Source organism: Pyxicephalus adspersus, chromosome 2 (assembly GCF_032062135.1).
Source record: "Pyxicephalus adspersus chromosome 2, UCB_Pads_2.0, whole genome shotgun sequence".
In the NCBI taxonomy this organism is placed as follows: domain Eukaryota; kingdom Metazoa; phylum Chordata; class Amphibia; order Anura; family Pyxicephalidae; genus Pyxicephalus; species Pyxicephalus adspersus.
The window spans coordinates 51,565,420-51,577,722 of NC_092859.1; the positions used below are offsets into that span (position 1 = coordinate 51,565,420).

Here is a 12,303-nt window from a genome sequence, read left to right on the forward strand (position 1 = left end):
TCCTCTTTGATGATGTCAATCTCCAATGAGCCTTTGCAGTCTCATCGTGGCGATGGAGGGCGACGATGGGAGGGGTCAGAGCAGTTTTTTGGCAGTCTTTGAAAAATGAGTATAGAAATCTGCATAGCTGGCAGAGTGAAGGTGTATTCCTATAGTTTGCAATATATTGTTGTTTATTTTTGAATTGACTTTGTCAGCACAGAATCACTTTGGGGTCCATTTATAAAGTAATGAATGTGACATTCCCTAAAAAATTCCCTGACGGAGAATCAGTTGCTGCCAATAAAACACATAGACCTGGAATTTTCTCCACCATTGAACGTCAGAATCGATGCTTTTCAAACAGTTTTTTTTGTGTTATATTATACTATATAATATTATAAGTGGCAATATGCTTACCTTTCCAGCAGTCTTGGATGGGTAATTCCTTCTTCGACTGTCACCTCTAGTGGTTCCTATGATCAACTTCTATATCCTGTAGTCACATGCAGGATGGTGGGAGGATCCACTGCAGGTGGCTGGGAAAGCAGGTAATCCCTTCCTGGAAGTGTTTGTTCCCTGACAGCTTCAAGTATTAAACAGCCCACTGGAAAGGAAAATATATTGTGTCCTTTATAAAACATGCTTTATGTTCAAAGTTACCATCCGATTTACAGGGTTACTTTAAGTCTGTAGTTTAAACTGTTAATATTTTTCTTCCTCGGTTTCACTGTTAGTCTCTATAAACATGCATAGGTTATATTCAGTGATGCGGTTACTGAATCCTAGTGCTTCTTTATGTAATGCAGGCAGATCATGGCTGGTAAGGTGCTTTACATAACTTCCAGAAACATTTAACTTATCCCTGGCTCAGTATTCTCTAGAGCCATGATGTAAGCAGTTGGCTGGCTTTTTGGAAAAGTTGCAAAATTAAAATTCCTTGATGGATACATGACCGTCTGGAGGAGTGGGCAGATTGTCCTAGTTACCACCCACATATGATGCTAAGCCTCCATGGTTAAAAGAACTTTAATCCAATAGGGGAAATAGATGGGCCAGGGATAGTAAGGCTGGGAAGAAAAGGGCTGGATGATCCTGGACATCCTTCAGCTAGAAAATGGCAGGCTACATCAGATTTGGCTCAACTTCCTATGCATATTGTGCAGAGTTCACTACAAGATGAGAAAGGTACAACTGCAAGACTGTTGGTAAGGCTGTAAGACTGAATGTAAGCTGGGATTCAGCTTTAACAATGCTAAAGAGGATTTCCATAATGTTTTCTAGATGTACATAACCTAAAAATTACATCCGCTCAATGTAAATAATCTTATCAAAGTTGTATTTATTTTTTTTTTTTTACTATTGTTCCCTTATAGTTTGTAATTATATGTGTAAGTGGAGGCAACTATACTTGCTTAATAGGCTTTTTTTTCCTATTTACATTTAAAAGGTCTGACTGAAAACAATAGTTTCCCCATAGACTGTGATAATATTGAACACCAACAATGCGCTTAGTAGCCAGAGACAATGTGTGGCTTATTTTGTCTGAGAGTGACATGATGGAGCTTTTAATAATTTATTTTAATCAAAAATTCTATTTTGTAATGCTTATATGTGTCCCAATAATTCTCGTGAAGTTTGATTTTGAGAATAGGTCCACTTCTAATACCAGTCTGAAAAGATTTATAACCCAAAAGCATTAAAACAAATACGTGCCAAGAGGGGCTCCAGTTTGAACAACAGTGCTGATATTCAATGAACAAATAAGATCTGAATTCAATGGCCAGGCCCATCTACCTTAACCAACTACCCTATTATAAATAGGTGAAAACATGCCTGTAAAAATAATACTGTAACTGCGCTTTGAGATAGACAGTCCTTGGCAGGTGAGATCTCACAAGCTTTTGCCTACTCTATAAATAGTACTCTTATGAATTCTGCCTTAAGGAACTTTATTTTTTTATTCTATGAATACCACAATACTCTTCCTGAAGCAACAGTGCCATTATTAATTTTATTACACAGTATTTATATAGTGCGGACATATTGTACAGCACTGTATTTTTTTTACTTATAATGCCAACATTTTATGAAACACTGTACAAAGTCCATCATAGTCATGTCACTAGCTGTCCCTCAAAGGAGCTCACAATCTAATGTCCCTACCATAGTCATATGTCATTACCACAGTCTAAGGTCAATTTTGGAGGGAAGCCAAGTAACCTAACTGCATGTTTTTGCAATGTGGGAGGAAAAAGGAGTAGCCAGGAGGAAACACACAAACAAGGGGAGAACCTGCAAACTCCATGCAGATAGAGCCCTGGCCAAGATTCGAACCTGGGACCCGGCACTGCAAGGGCCAGAGGGCTAACCTCTGAGCCACTGTGCTGCCTTCATCCTTGTCTAGGTGCCATCGACAAGACGGGTAAGGAGCCCATCCAAATCAAGGCCTTCCATGTGAATAGAAGCTCTATTATAAGCAGACAGATGCACAAGAGGCACAATGCTTAGTCCCATTAGTTATTTTTGCAGAAGGTTCTCCACTTTATTCTTTTCCAAAAGTCACAATTCAGACCTTATTTTGAAAAATATGGTAATGAATCCCCTGGAAGTATTGAATTGTGTATTATCCATTTTGTAGGTTTTGGCTTCATAAAGCTTGATCTGAAAACAAAATCTGAAAATGGCCTGGTAAGTTGAAAGGAAGACTTGCATGTTTTCTCAATATATTTTGAACTAAAACATTTTATAACATTTTGTACTAAAAATAATAGTCTCTGTTCTCGTGTATTTTCTTTGCTAAAATGTGTTTAAATACAGTCCAAATGAATATCTGGTTTTATCATGATGTCTGTTACAGAGGGAAGCTCTTACCACGATCAGTTTGTTATTTTTGTGTGCGCACATCTTAATCTTTTGGGCAGTTTAAAGTAGCCCTAAACTGATTTCCCTCCATTTCCCTTCCCTCTTACTACCTTAAATTCATATATTTACTAAGACATAATCTCAACTAAAGGGAAAAAATTCCTCAGTTTGGCTGATCCTTCGCCTTCTGTAAAGATTATTTAACTCCATATCATTTGGTTCCCTCATCAGACATACTGTGATCCTGGAGCACAATATTTCCAAGTAAGGATTTAGGCAGATAATTACTCCTATTTGATAATATGGCAATAGGGTGGGCAGGATGCTGCGTTTAGGGATGGATTTTATTTGAAGTATCATTGGCAATGGTCTAGTTGTAATATGTCTGAAATGTTTAATGCAGTATTTATCTCATTTTGTTCTTATTCGTTTTCAGGAATTTACAAGTTCTGGATCAGCAAACGCTGAAACCAGTAAAGTCACTGGCAGCTTGGAAACAAAGTACAAATGGGCAGAATATGGTCTGACATTCACAGAGAAGTGGAATACAGATAACACACTAGGAACAGAGATCACAGTAGAAGATCAGGTAATATTGAGTGTAGCATTTGTGACGGATGTGAACTATATTTACAATAGCAATCCATCCATAGCTGATGTAAATGAATATTGATCCATTTCTTTTCTGTTCAGCTTGCAAAAGGCCTGAAGTTGACCTTTGACTCTTCATTCTCTCCCAACACTGGGTAAGACAATACTGTTTTCACTGTTTGCATAGGAACTCTATGTTCATAAAATGTGGTTGATAGGAGCATGGTATGAATAAAATTGATATTTCTTGTCAATATCCTCATACCCTGACATAAACACTGATATAATCTAATACAAAGCATGTCAAAGTTAGTCTCTTCTCTAGTTAGTTTGAGTTATTCTCTCATTTCTATATGTTATATGTTACTATATTTTTTCCCCTAACTTGCCTGTCACAATAGCTTCTTATTTATAGCCAGAAGGTATTATTAAATTATTATTATTATTAAACAGGATTTATATAGCGCCAACATATTACGCAGCGCTGTACATTAAATAGGGATTGCAAATGACAGACTAATACAGACAGTGATACAGGAGGAGAGGACCCTGCCCCGAAGAGCTTACAATCTAGTAGGTGGGGGAATTTCACACACAAAGGATGTGAGATATGTAGTGTGGGAAGTAGTGATGGTTTCAAATGACAGAAGAATGAAAGGTCCATGATCTATGAACCATTTACATTTTTCAAGTATATGCAGTTGGCTACATGTATATTTTTTTAATACCGATACTGGTGCCAGAAGCTATACAACAATTTTACATTTTTATTTCCTACTGTATTACTCCATACAGTTCAATTTGATCAAGACTGTATTTGAATACTAAAGCTCCAGCTCACTGATGAGGCTGTGTACTCTCTCCTTTAATAAGCAACAGTACTTCATGTAATGCAGTAAAGCTTGATTGCTTTACAATACTGTTTCATGCCTCTCCAAGATGGTATGCTGATGTGTAGGGCAGTGTGGTATAGTTTAAAAGATGTTTAAGGTTTTAAAAAATGATTACAAATTGTATTTAATAGAGACTTTCATAAAGTAACTGTATGCACCTACACATGTCCATGAGTGAGTTCCTAATTCAAGAAAATAAGAAGAAGGCTGTGTCAAGACACAATTGTTTTTAATTATTTATTTATTCTTTTATTTGCAGTTACTAGACTTACAACAGCAATTTTTGTTATTATTTAAAGGAAGAATTTAAATAGGAGCCGCTATAGGGAAGGGAGGGATATGGTTACCTGATTGATGAGATATATAGGAAAAAAATATATATAACAACAGTAAGGTCTCAAAAGTCTACACTGATTGTCTTTGCCAAAAGAGGAACAGTTATATTGTTGTAGATATTAGGAGTCATCTTGAAGGGCTGTAATAAAATATGGAGATTCACAAAACATGGTCCAGCGGAACCATCCTTGTCTGGAAGCTTCCTCAGTACCTCTAAGAGAGGCGGTAAGGTCTTCCATTAAATAAAGCTCATTAATCCGTTCAAGGCATTGGGCAATCCGAAGAGGCCCAGATTGATTGCAGCTCTCGCTGCATCCACCAGTCTAATCAAGAGTGACCTGTAGTAAAGTTTACTTGTTAAGGTGTTGTAGTGGTCCCAAAGGGTATCTGATGGTCTGTGCCTCTATCTGCATTGCACCACCAGCAGACATCTCATGCCTCCGGGAACATGGAGTGCAGAATCTTATACATGGAGTCAGAATTTTATACTCCGTTTCTTGGTAGGTTGAGCTAATCGAAGATGAATGGGCCATAGAAGTCACTTGGTTTCGTTGATCTGGGAAAAAACAATGTCTGGATCCCTGGACCATTTCCTAGCATAAGATTGAGTGAATACCGAATCGAATACAACTGAGAAATCGGATGTCTAATCAAACCTTGGCCCGTACATAGTGACTCAAATTTTGTGAAGGATTTCCGGAATTGTTCTAAACAAAAGAGAGAGTAAAAAAGTGCTGACATTGGCCTATTCTCCAAAAACCCAATGGAGCATAGGTATCATCGGAACACATCTCTGTCAGCAAGGGCCATGTGTGCTTTTTTGTAAGAAAAAACTCACATGTCTGGCCCCCAGTTCTGCCACTGTCTGGAACCTCAGGTCGTCTAGGCCAGGCTGAAAATGAACATTACCAATCACCAGATATAGTAGAGATAAGCAAGGATAAATTGCAGGTATTTGGGAATGGCGCAAACTATTTAAATATCCCTGATAACAACCTCTAGATACAGAGAATTAGGTTTTGATAAGTTTTATATCAAAACTATTAATTCTTTGTATTCTCTTCTTCTCTTCCTGGGGGTCAGCCATTGTTTTATGCTGCATAGACTGACCACATAATAATTAACATTCTGTGTTTCTGAACCACATTTATTCATATCCTAGATTTTATTTTTAATCTTAAGTGACCATAGTTGGAGCTAAGAAATAAGTAAATGTGGGTTAGTAAAAATCTTTTTATTTTTTTTTGTAGAAATCCCAAAAAGTTATAGGCGTCCTTCCATGCCACCTCTAATTGTTCATTAAAGACAACATTTTGAAAATACTGCATACATTATTTTTGTTATTTATTTCTTACGGTCTGATAAAACATAAAGCATTTGTTCAATCCATTTTTTGCAGCATACCCTAATTGGCAGATTATCTGAAATGTCTCTCTTTGAATATTTAGAAAGAAAAATGCAAAGATCAAGAGTGCCTACAAAAGAGAACACATTAATGTAGGTTGTGATATGGATTTCGATATTGCTGGTCCCTCAATACGCGGTGCAGTGGTATTTGGCTATGAAGGTTGGTTAGCAGGTTATCAGATGACATTTGAATCAACCAAGTCCAGGGTTTCCCAGAGCAACTTTGCTGTTGGATACAAAACTGATGAGTTCCAGTTGCACACTAATGTGTAAGTACAAAGAAAAAAATGTTAATGTTTGCAAAAATTGTATTGTTTCAGGATTGCAAGAATGTATTCACTTTCATTATTTTACAGTGGACCATATCATTTGCATAAAACCAAGTCTGCCCTATTTTATCTGTGCATCTAGATTTGAATGGCCTCTGATCATTTATGGGTTGTGACAGGGCATCACAACGTTTGATTGGAAAGGTGTGTGATGGTGTTTTTATTACAACCAGATTCAGACATTTTTTTTTTGTTTCAAAGTGTTTATTGAAATTTTCAAATAAAGTAAACAATAACATTACACAACAAATTTGCATAGAATAGTAGGAAGAGAACAAATAATCAAAATGGGGGGGAAGAGGCGAATTAGGGGGGTTTCAAACAAAAAAAGAGCGCCAACCAGTAACCAGACATCAGTAGAATAAACATGAGGTCAAACATAGTTCAACACCTCTTCGGTTACAAAGTCTAAATACAGCAGGCAAAAAATAGTTTTCCAATGTTGACAAAAAAGATATAGTTCAAAGTGCAATAGTACAAAAAAAGCATTTTTCACACAGATTTAGGCATTTTATCAATTAAAAGCTCTAGTAAAAGCTTGGCTACTTTTCCATGGTGATTTTGGGGAAAAAACAGTTTAGGGTTCTGGAGCTGGTCAGGAAAGATATGGAAGGTCTCCTTACCACCTGGTTAATGTCCAGGTTCTTCCTGCCTGTCCAGCCTGAGCACAGGTTAACTATTTAGCCTAACAAGCCTAGTGTTCAGAGAGCCTTATATCCTGTAGGTAGCTGGAGGCTGCAAAAGAAAGAGCTCCACAAAGACTAATGCCAAGGGAAGTTCCCCTAGACTGGGTTGCCTATTTATACTTAGGGACTGGGTTGCCTATTTATACTTAGGGACTTTGTATTTTCTTTGTTTAGATTAGACAGGTGTGAGTTAGCTAGGAGCCGGACCGGCTGTTTTGTTTATTTTTTGGGCAACTTGAATAATAAAAAACAGGCAGAGTCATGAAGTTTGCACTCCTACCTCTTGCCTGGTTTTCTGGTTGCTGCCTTGAGTTTGCCTGCATGAGCACCTTAGGTCAGCAATAGGTTGGTGTTTTTCTGTGAGCTTGTGTCAATTTCAACCCAAACATCAGTCATTTGGCCCAAAGTGTATAAAACTGAAACATTGCTTATGTCTGACAATTGGATCTGGTGCCTTGGGCTGTCTTCCACATTATATGCCCTGGCTCTTCTAAGTTGCCCTGGGCATCTGGTATTGTCCGCTAGCTGGAAATACTAAAGTCATATGCTATATATATTGCATATCATGTGCCTGGCATATCTTAATGTTTAACTGTCAGATTCTAAGGATATACAAAAAATGTAATAATCCTTCTGTTGGTTGTTTTTAATACCCACAATTATTTTTGACAATTTAACCCCTAAAACTATAAAATTCTGACTTTCCCATTTAATTTCTGACAAATTCTGATTCTGTTCCTACTAAAAGGTTTGTGTTTTTAGTGTAATTGCTCAGAGATTGTGTGGAGGCATGGAGGGATGCATAGTGGAGGAAGCATTACCACTATAGGGAAGGGACTGTGTTTCAGTAATACAATTTTGTTTACAAAATACAAATTGTAAGGAAATTCAGGGTTTAGATGTGCTTTAAGTTTAGCGTTAGGGAAGGTATAACTGAAAGCATCAACCTAACAGGTGATGTGGGGAACAGCTGTCGGCAATTTAATCAATTTGACCAAATAGTAGCTACTTAAATGCTGTCTCGAAGAGCATATACTTTTGTTAGTTTCCCTCTTCTATCTTCTATTCAGTGGCCAGGACCAAAGAGAGAAAGCCTTGCTTAAGCTCCAAGTTGCCCCTGTTCTGCACTCGTGCCTGAACAGTCGTTATTCACCAGTGCCTTGAAGTATTAGGTATTTTACATGGTAGCTGATTGAAGCAGCAGGAGAACAAAGTAATGTTTTCTGCATGCATATTCAAATCACGTTTTCTTTTAACTTAACCTTTGAAAAATATATGAACTTTACAGATTAATCAAACAACTCTCAGGGCTTATCTAGAACATAGGTTTATCCTAAACAAAAAAAAAAAAAACAAATAAAAAAAATAATAAACCTCATCCTCACTCATATAAAACAAATTATGAGTAAAGATGGGGTCATTTTAGCAGTTTTAGCGCCTTTTAGCCCCTATATTGGCAAACTCCTGTGCAGGCATTTTTATATGTTTTAAGGCATTTTTCAAGCTTTGAAATCACATGAATTTTTTTTTTTACATGTGTAAGTCCAAGTGAGCCAGGTGTAAAGAGGGCTTCGCAAAACAAATGGAGCCAGGTAGACTGTCAGACCAGGCAAACCAGAAAGGCAGTCAGGCATTTATAGACTTTTTTTTTTAATGCATAAAGCCTTAAAACAAAAAAAGGATGGGACCCCCCCTCAATATTAACCAATATTAACCAGACCCAAATTACAAATTTGTTGGAAATAAATGAGAAGGTCGGGGGGGGGGGGGTGAGAGGTCTCTTGGGACCATATTCTAAAAAGAGAGAATGTAAAAAAGCATGCTATTTTGTCAAAAATCAATGGAGAAATTAACATTTTTCAAAAGCTGGCTTAACCCTATGTTGGTGTTTTTCAGTTAATTGCAAAGGCTCTGACTGTGGTATTGTCACCAAAATGTCTGGAGGTTCAATGGGACCAATAGGAACATTTCTCCAGTGAATTTTTTTTACTTATAATGCCAACATTTTATGAAACACTGTACAAAGTCCATCATAGTCACATCACTAACTGTCCCTCAAAGGGGCTCAAAATGTAATGTCCGTACCATAGTCATATGTCCTTAACACAGTCTAAAGCAATTTTTTTAACCTAACTGCACGTTTTCTGAGATGTGGGAAGCCCGTGCAAACACAGGGAGACCATACTAACAAGAGTGATAGCCGCTCCCCCAAGTTTTCTGTATATTTTGTATACCTTCAGTATTCTTCTCTCTCCTTACCACCCGTACCAAATGTTGGTTCCCCTTGTATACCCTCCTTACCCCTCTCGTACATATACTGCCTACCATCATGCCCACCACACTCCTCTCCTACAGATTTTGCTCACTAACATACCCACTGTACTTCTTTACTACGCAGTCTGCCTTCCCTCCTACCCTTTGCATTCCTCGGTGGAAAATAAGGCCCTATCGTTACCCTATCACTGCACTATCATTTCCTTTGGACTGGTCTTTGAAATATACTGTTCACTATTATCCCTTGTGCACTGCTTTCCTTCACAACATGCAAAGTAAGACACCTTTTTCGTATTGCTTATCCATTTACAATCTTTACATTCTAGAAGGAAATATAGTAAATAAGTCATACAATAGTTTACTGTCAATGCTCATATACTATAATAACTATAAAGTTGACTTTAAAGCTGATTAATGTGTAATGTGCCACCAACAGAAATGACGGGACAGAGTTTGGTGGCTCAGTATATCAGAAAGTAAACGATAAGCTGGAGACTGCAATAAACCTGGCATGGACAGCAGGAAACAGCAACACCCGATTTGGCATAGCAGCCAAATATCAGATTGATTCAGATGCTTCTTTTTCTGTAAGTATGTCTAGCTGTATATTTACTTGCAGGGTTGGTATAATTGCCAAAACACCTTTAACATCATGATGCTTTAAGTGCATCTAAAACTTTCTTGGTGTAGGTCCAGATATAATGTCAATGCATGAAAGATGTATCCATTTTTTATCAGGAATTTAGTGTAAAATGCAGAACGGTTTACACAAATTTACCAAACTGATGACCTGTTTTTTTCCATTGACATGATGATCACAGGTGTAATAAATAAACATGCATGTTATGCTCTTATTGAAAGACAAGAATAGAGCTGAGCATTTTCAGCTTGGGTGTTCTGCCATTAAGGTTCTCTCATGGTAGATGCTTGTGATCTGTGGTGTCCATTGACAAACCTTTTTACTTGGGTTGTTTTTTTTTTTGTATCCATCAGTTTTGTGATTTGTATTTCCATGCCTATTGCTGTCTCTCTGTGTAATGGTATTTATTTTTTTTCCAGGCTAAAGTTAATAACTCAAGTCTTATTGGATTAGGTTATACTCAAACACTCAAGCCAGGTAAGAATTTTTACCTTAAAAAAAAACAAAATCCTTTGTAATCCATTTGTTGTCTATTAGCTGTGTATATTTGTATGTAAAATAAAAGATACAAAAATTGTGCGGAACATAAAATACATCCTTGTGTTATGCATAAGAGATGCAACAATCAACCATTTGTCAAAAAGTGTTTTGGACATATACAATATTAATAATCATTTACACCTAAAGGTTTTTTAAACGGTATTGTTAGCAATTTTGCTAATATGCAGGTTTGTATTTTCTGTGGTCAACTCATATTATTTTATTTTACAGTAAAATTTATATTTATCTTAGAAATTCATAAATTAGATTTACTATTTTATTTTGGATTCATATGGCAAATGTTTGCATGAATGACGTACATATATTTCCAGCCTACCTGAAGAGGTAGCAAAAATTAGTTGAGAATACAACAAACTGGACATACAAGTGGGAAAGTAACCGTCAGCCCTGTTGGCTAAACTGTCAGAGGTCACATTGGCAAAGACCAAGGCTCAATTGGCTAGCTTTAGGCACACCTTTTATGAATTTGGGAACAATCCTCGTCCTAGCTTTGAGATTACAGAGAGAACAATCGTGTATACCTTTTCTAGTGGACAAGGGGAGAAAAAAACAACACTGAGTGGAGCAGATAGCAGAAACCTTACGTGCCTTTTATCAGAATCTATATAATCTCCCGCACACCACTATACAGGATAGGGATGCTCCAATCCGGTCTTATCTTCGTAGATCCAGAATGCCCCAGTTGGAAGAGGGGAGATAGAAGCCTTGGAGACCCCAAGGACTGATGAGGAACTCCAACAAGCTGATTGAGGGGGGGAATCCTGCCATAAGACACACTATGGGCACATATGTCATTCATACCCAAGGAGGGCACGGATCTGGTGGCCCGTCCAAGCTATAGGCTTATCACTCTTCTTAATCAAGATCTCTAATTATTTACAAAAATCTTTGGCTCTCAGGATTTAACCATTTTTGTACAATATCATACATTTGGATCAGGCTCAAGCCCTCTAGGGAAGCCAGAGATAACATTATTAGGGTGATCAGCTGGGTGCATGATGCCACCTTACACAATTCTTCAGCGAAGAAGATGACGTGGACTGGTTGTTTATGGTCCATACCCTTAAATACATTGGCTTGGGAGATAAAATGCTTTCCTGGATAAACACGATTTATCACAATCCCTCTGCCAAGGAAAAGGTCAACGGGTACAACTCCCCTCCCTTTTCTTTTCGAAATGGGAACAGACAGGGCTGCCTGCTCTCACCTCTTGTCTTTATTATGACCCTAGAACTACTGCTGTGCTCCATTAGATGCAACATGGACATCTCAGGACTTAGGATGGGAGGTACTCACCAAAAGGTGGCAGGATTTGCAGACGATTTATTGTTTGCGGAATCCACTTATTTCACTCCCCAATCTTATCGAGGAGCTGAGGGGAATATGGCAACCTGTCAAATTTTAAAATTAATTACTCAAAATCTGAAGCCGAGTACATCTTGCTCAAACCACAGTTGGCGGTTTAAATCTCCCAATCCTACGCCTTCTGATGGTCTGACGTAGCACTCAAGTATCTGGGCACATATATTCCGAGATCTTTTTCTCAGACATTCGACTTAAAATGTCCTCCCCTTCTCTCCCACATATGGGTGGATATCCAGAGGTGGAACAAGGGACTTTTGTCCTGGTTTGGCCGCATCAGCGCTAAAAAAATTAATGTGGAAAAACATCTCACCATAGGCCCAACATTGCCTATGTGTGTGTATATATATATATATATATATATATATATATATGTGTAT

At 37.6% G+C, this 12,303-nt stretch overlaps 1 protein-coding gene across 1 annotated transcript in view; it reads left to right on the forward strand.

Annotated features, from left to right (window-relative positions):
- Positions 1-12,303, forward strand: part of VDAC1 (voltage dependent anion channel 1) — a 34,231-nt gene that overhangs the window by 19,071 nt on the left and 2,857 nt on the right. The window contains exons 3-8 of the mRNA XM_072400769.1: positions 2,621-2,670; positions 3,281-3,433; positions 3,538-3,590; positions 6,113-6,340; positions 9,797-9,947; positions 10,420-10,477. Coding sequence (XP_072256870.1) covers positions 2,621-2,670; positions 3,281-3,433; positions 3,538-3,590; positions 6,113-6,340; positions 9,797-9,947; positions 10,420-10,477 — 693 coding nt within the window. The remainder of the gene's footprint in view (positions 1-2,620; positions 2,671-3,280; positions 3,434-3,537; positions 3,591-6,112; positions 6,341-9,796; positions 9,948-10,419; positions 10,478-12,303) is intronic.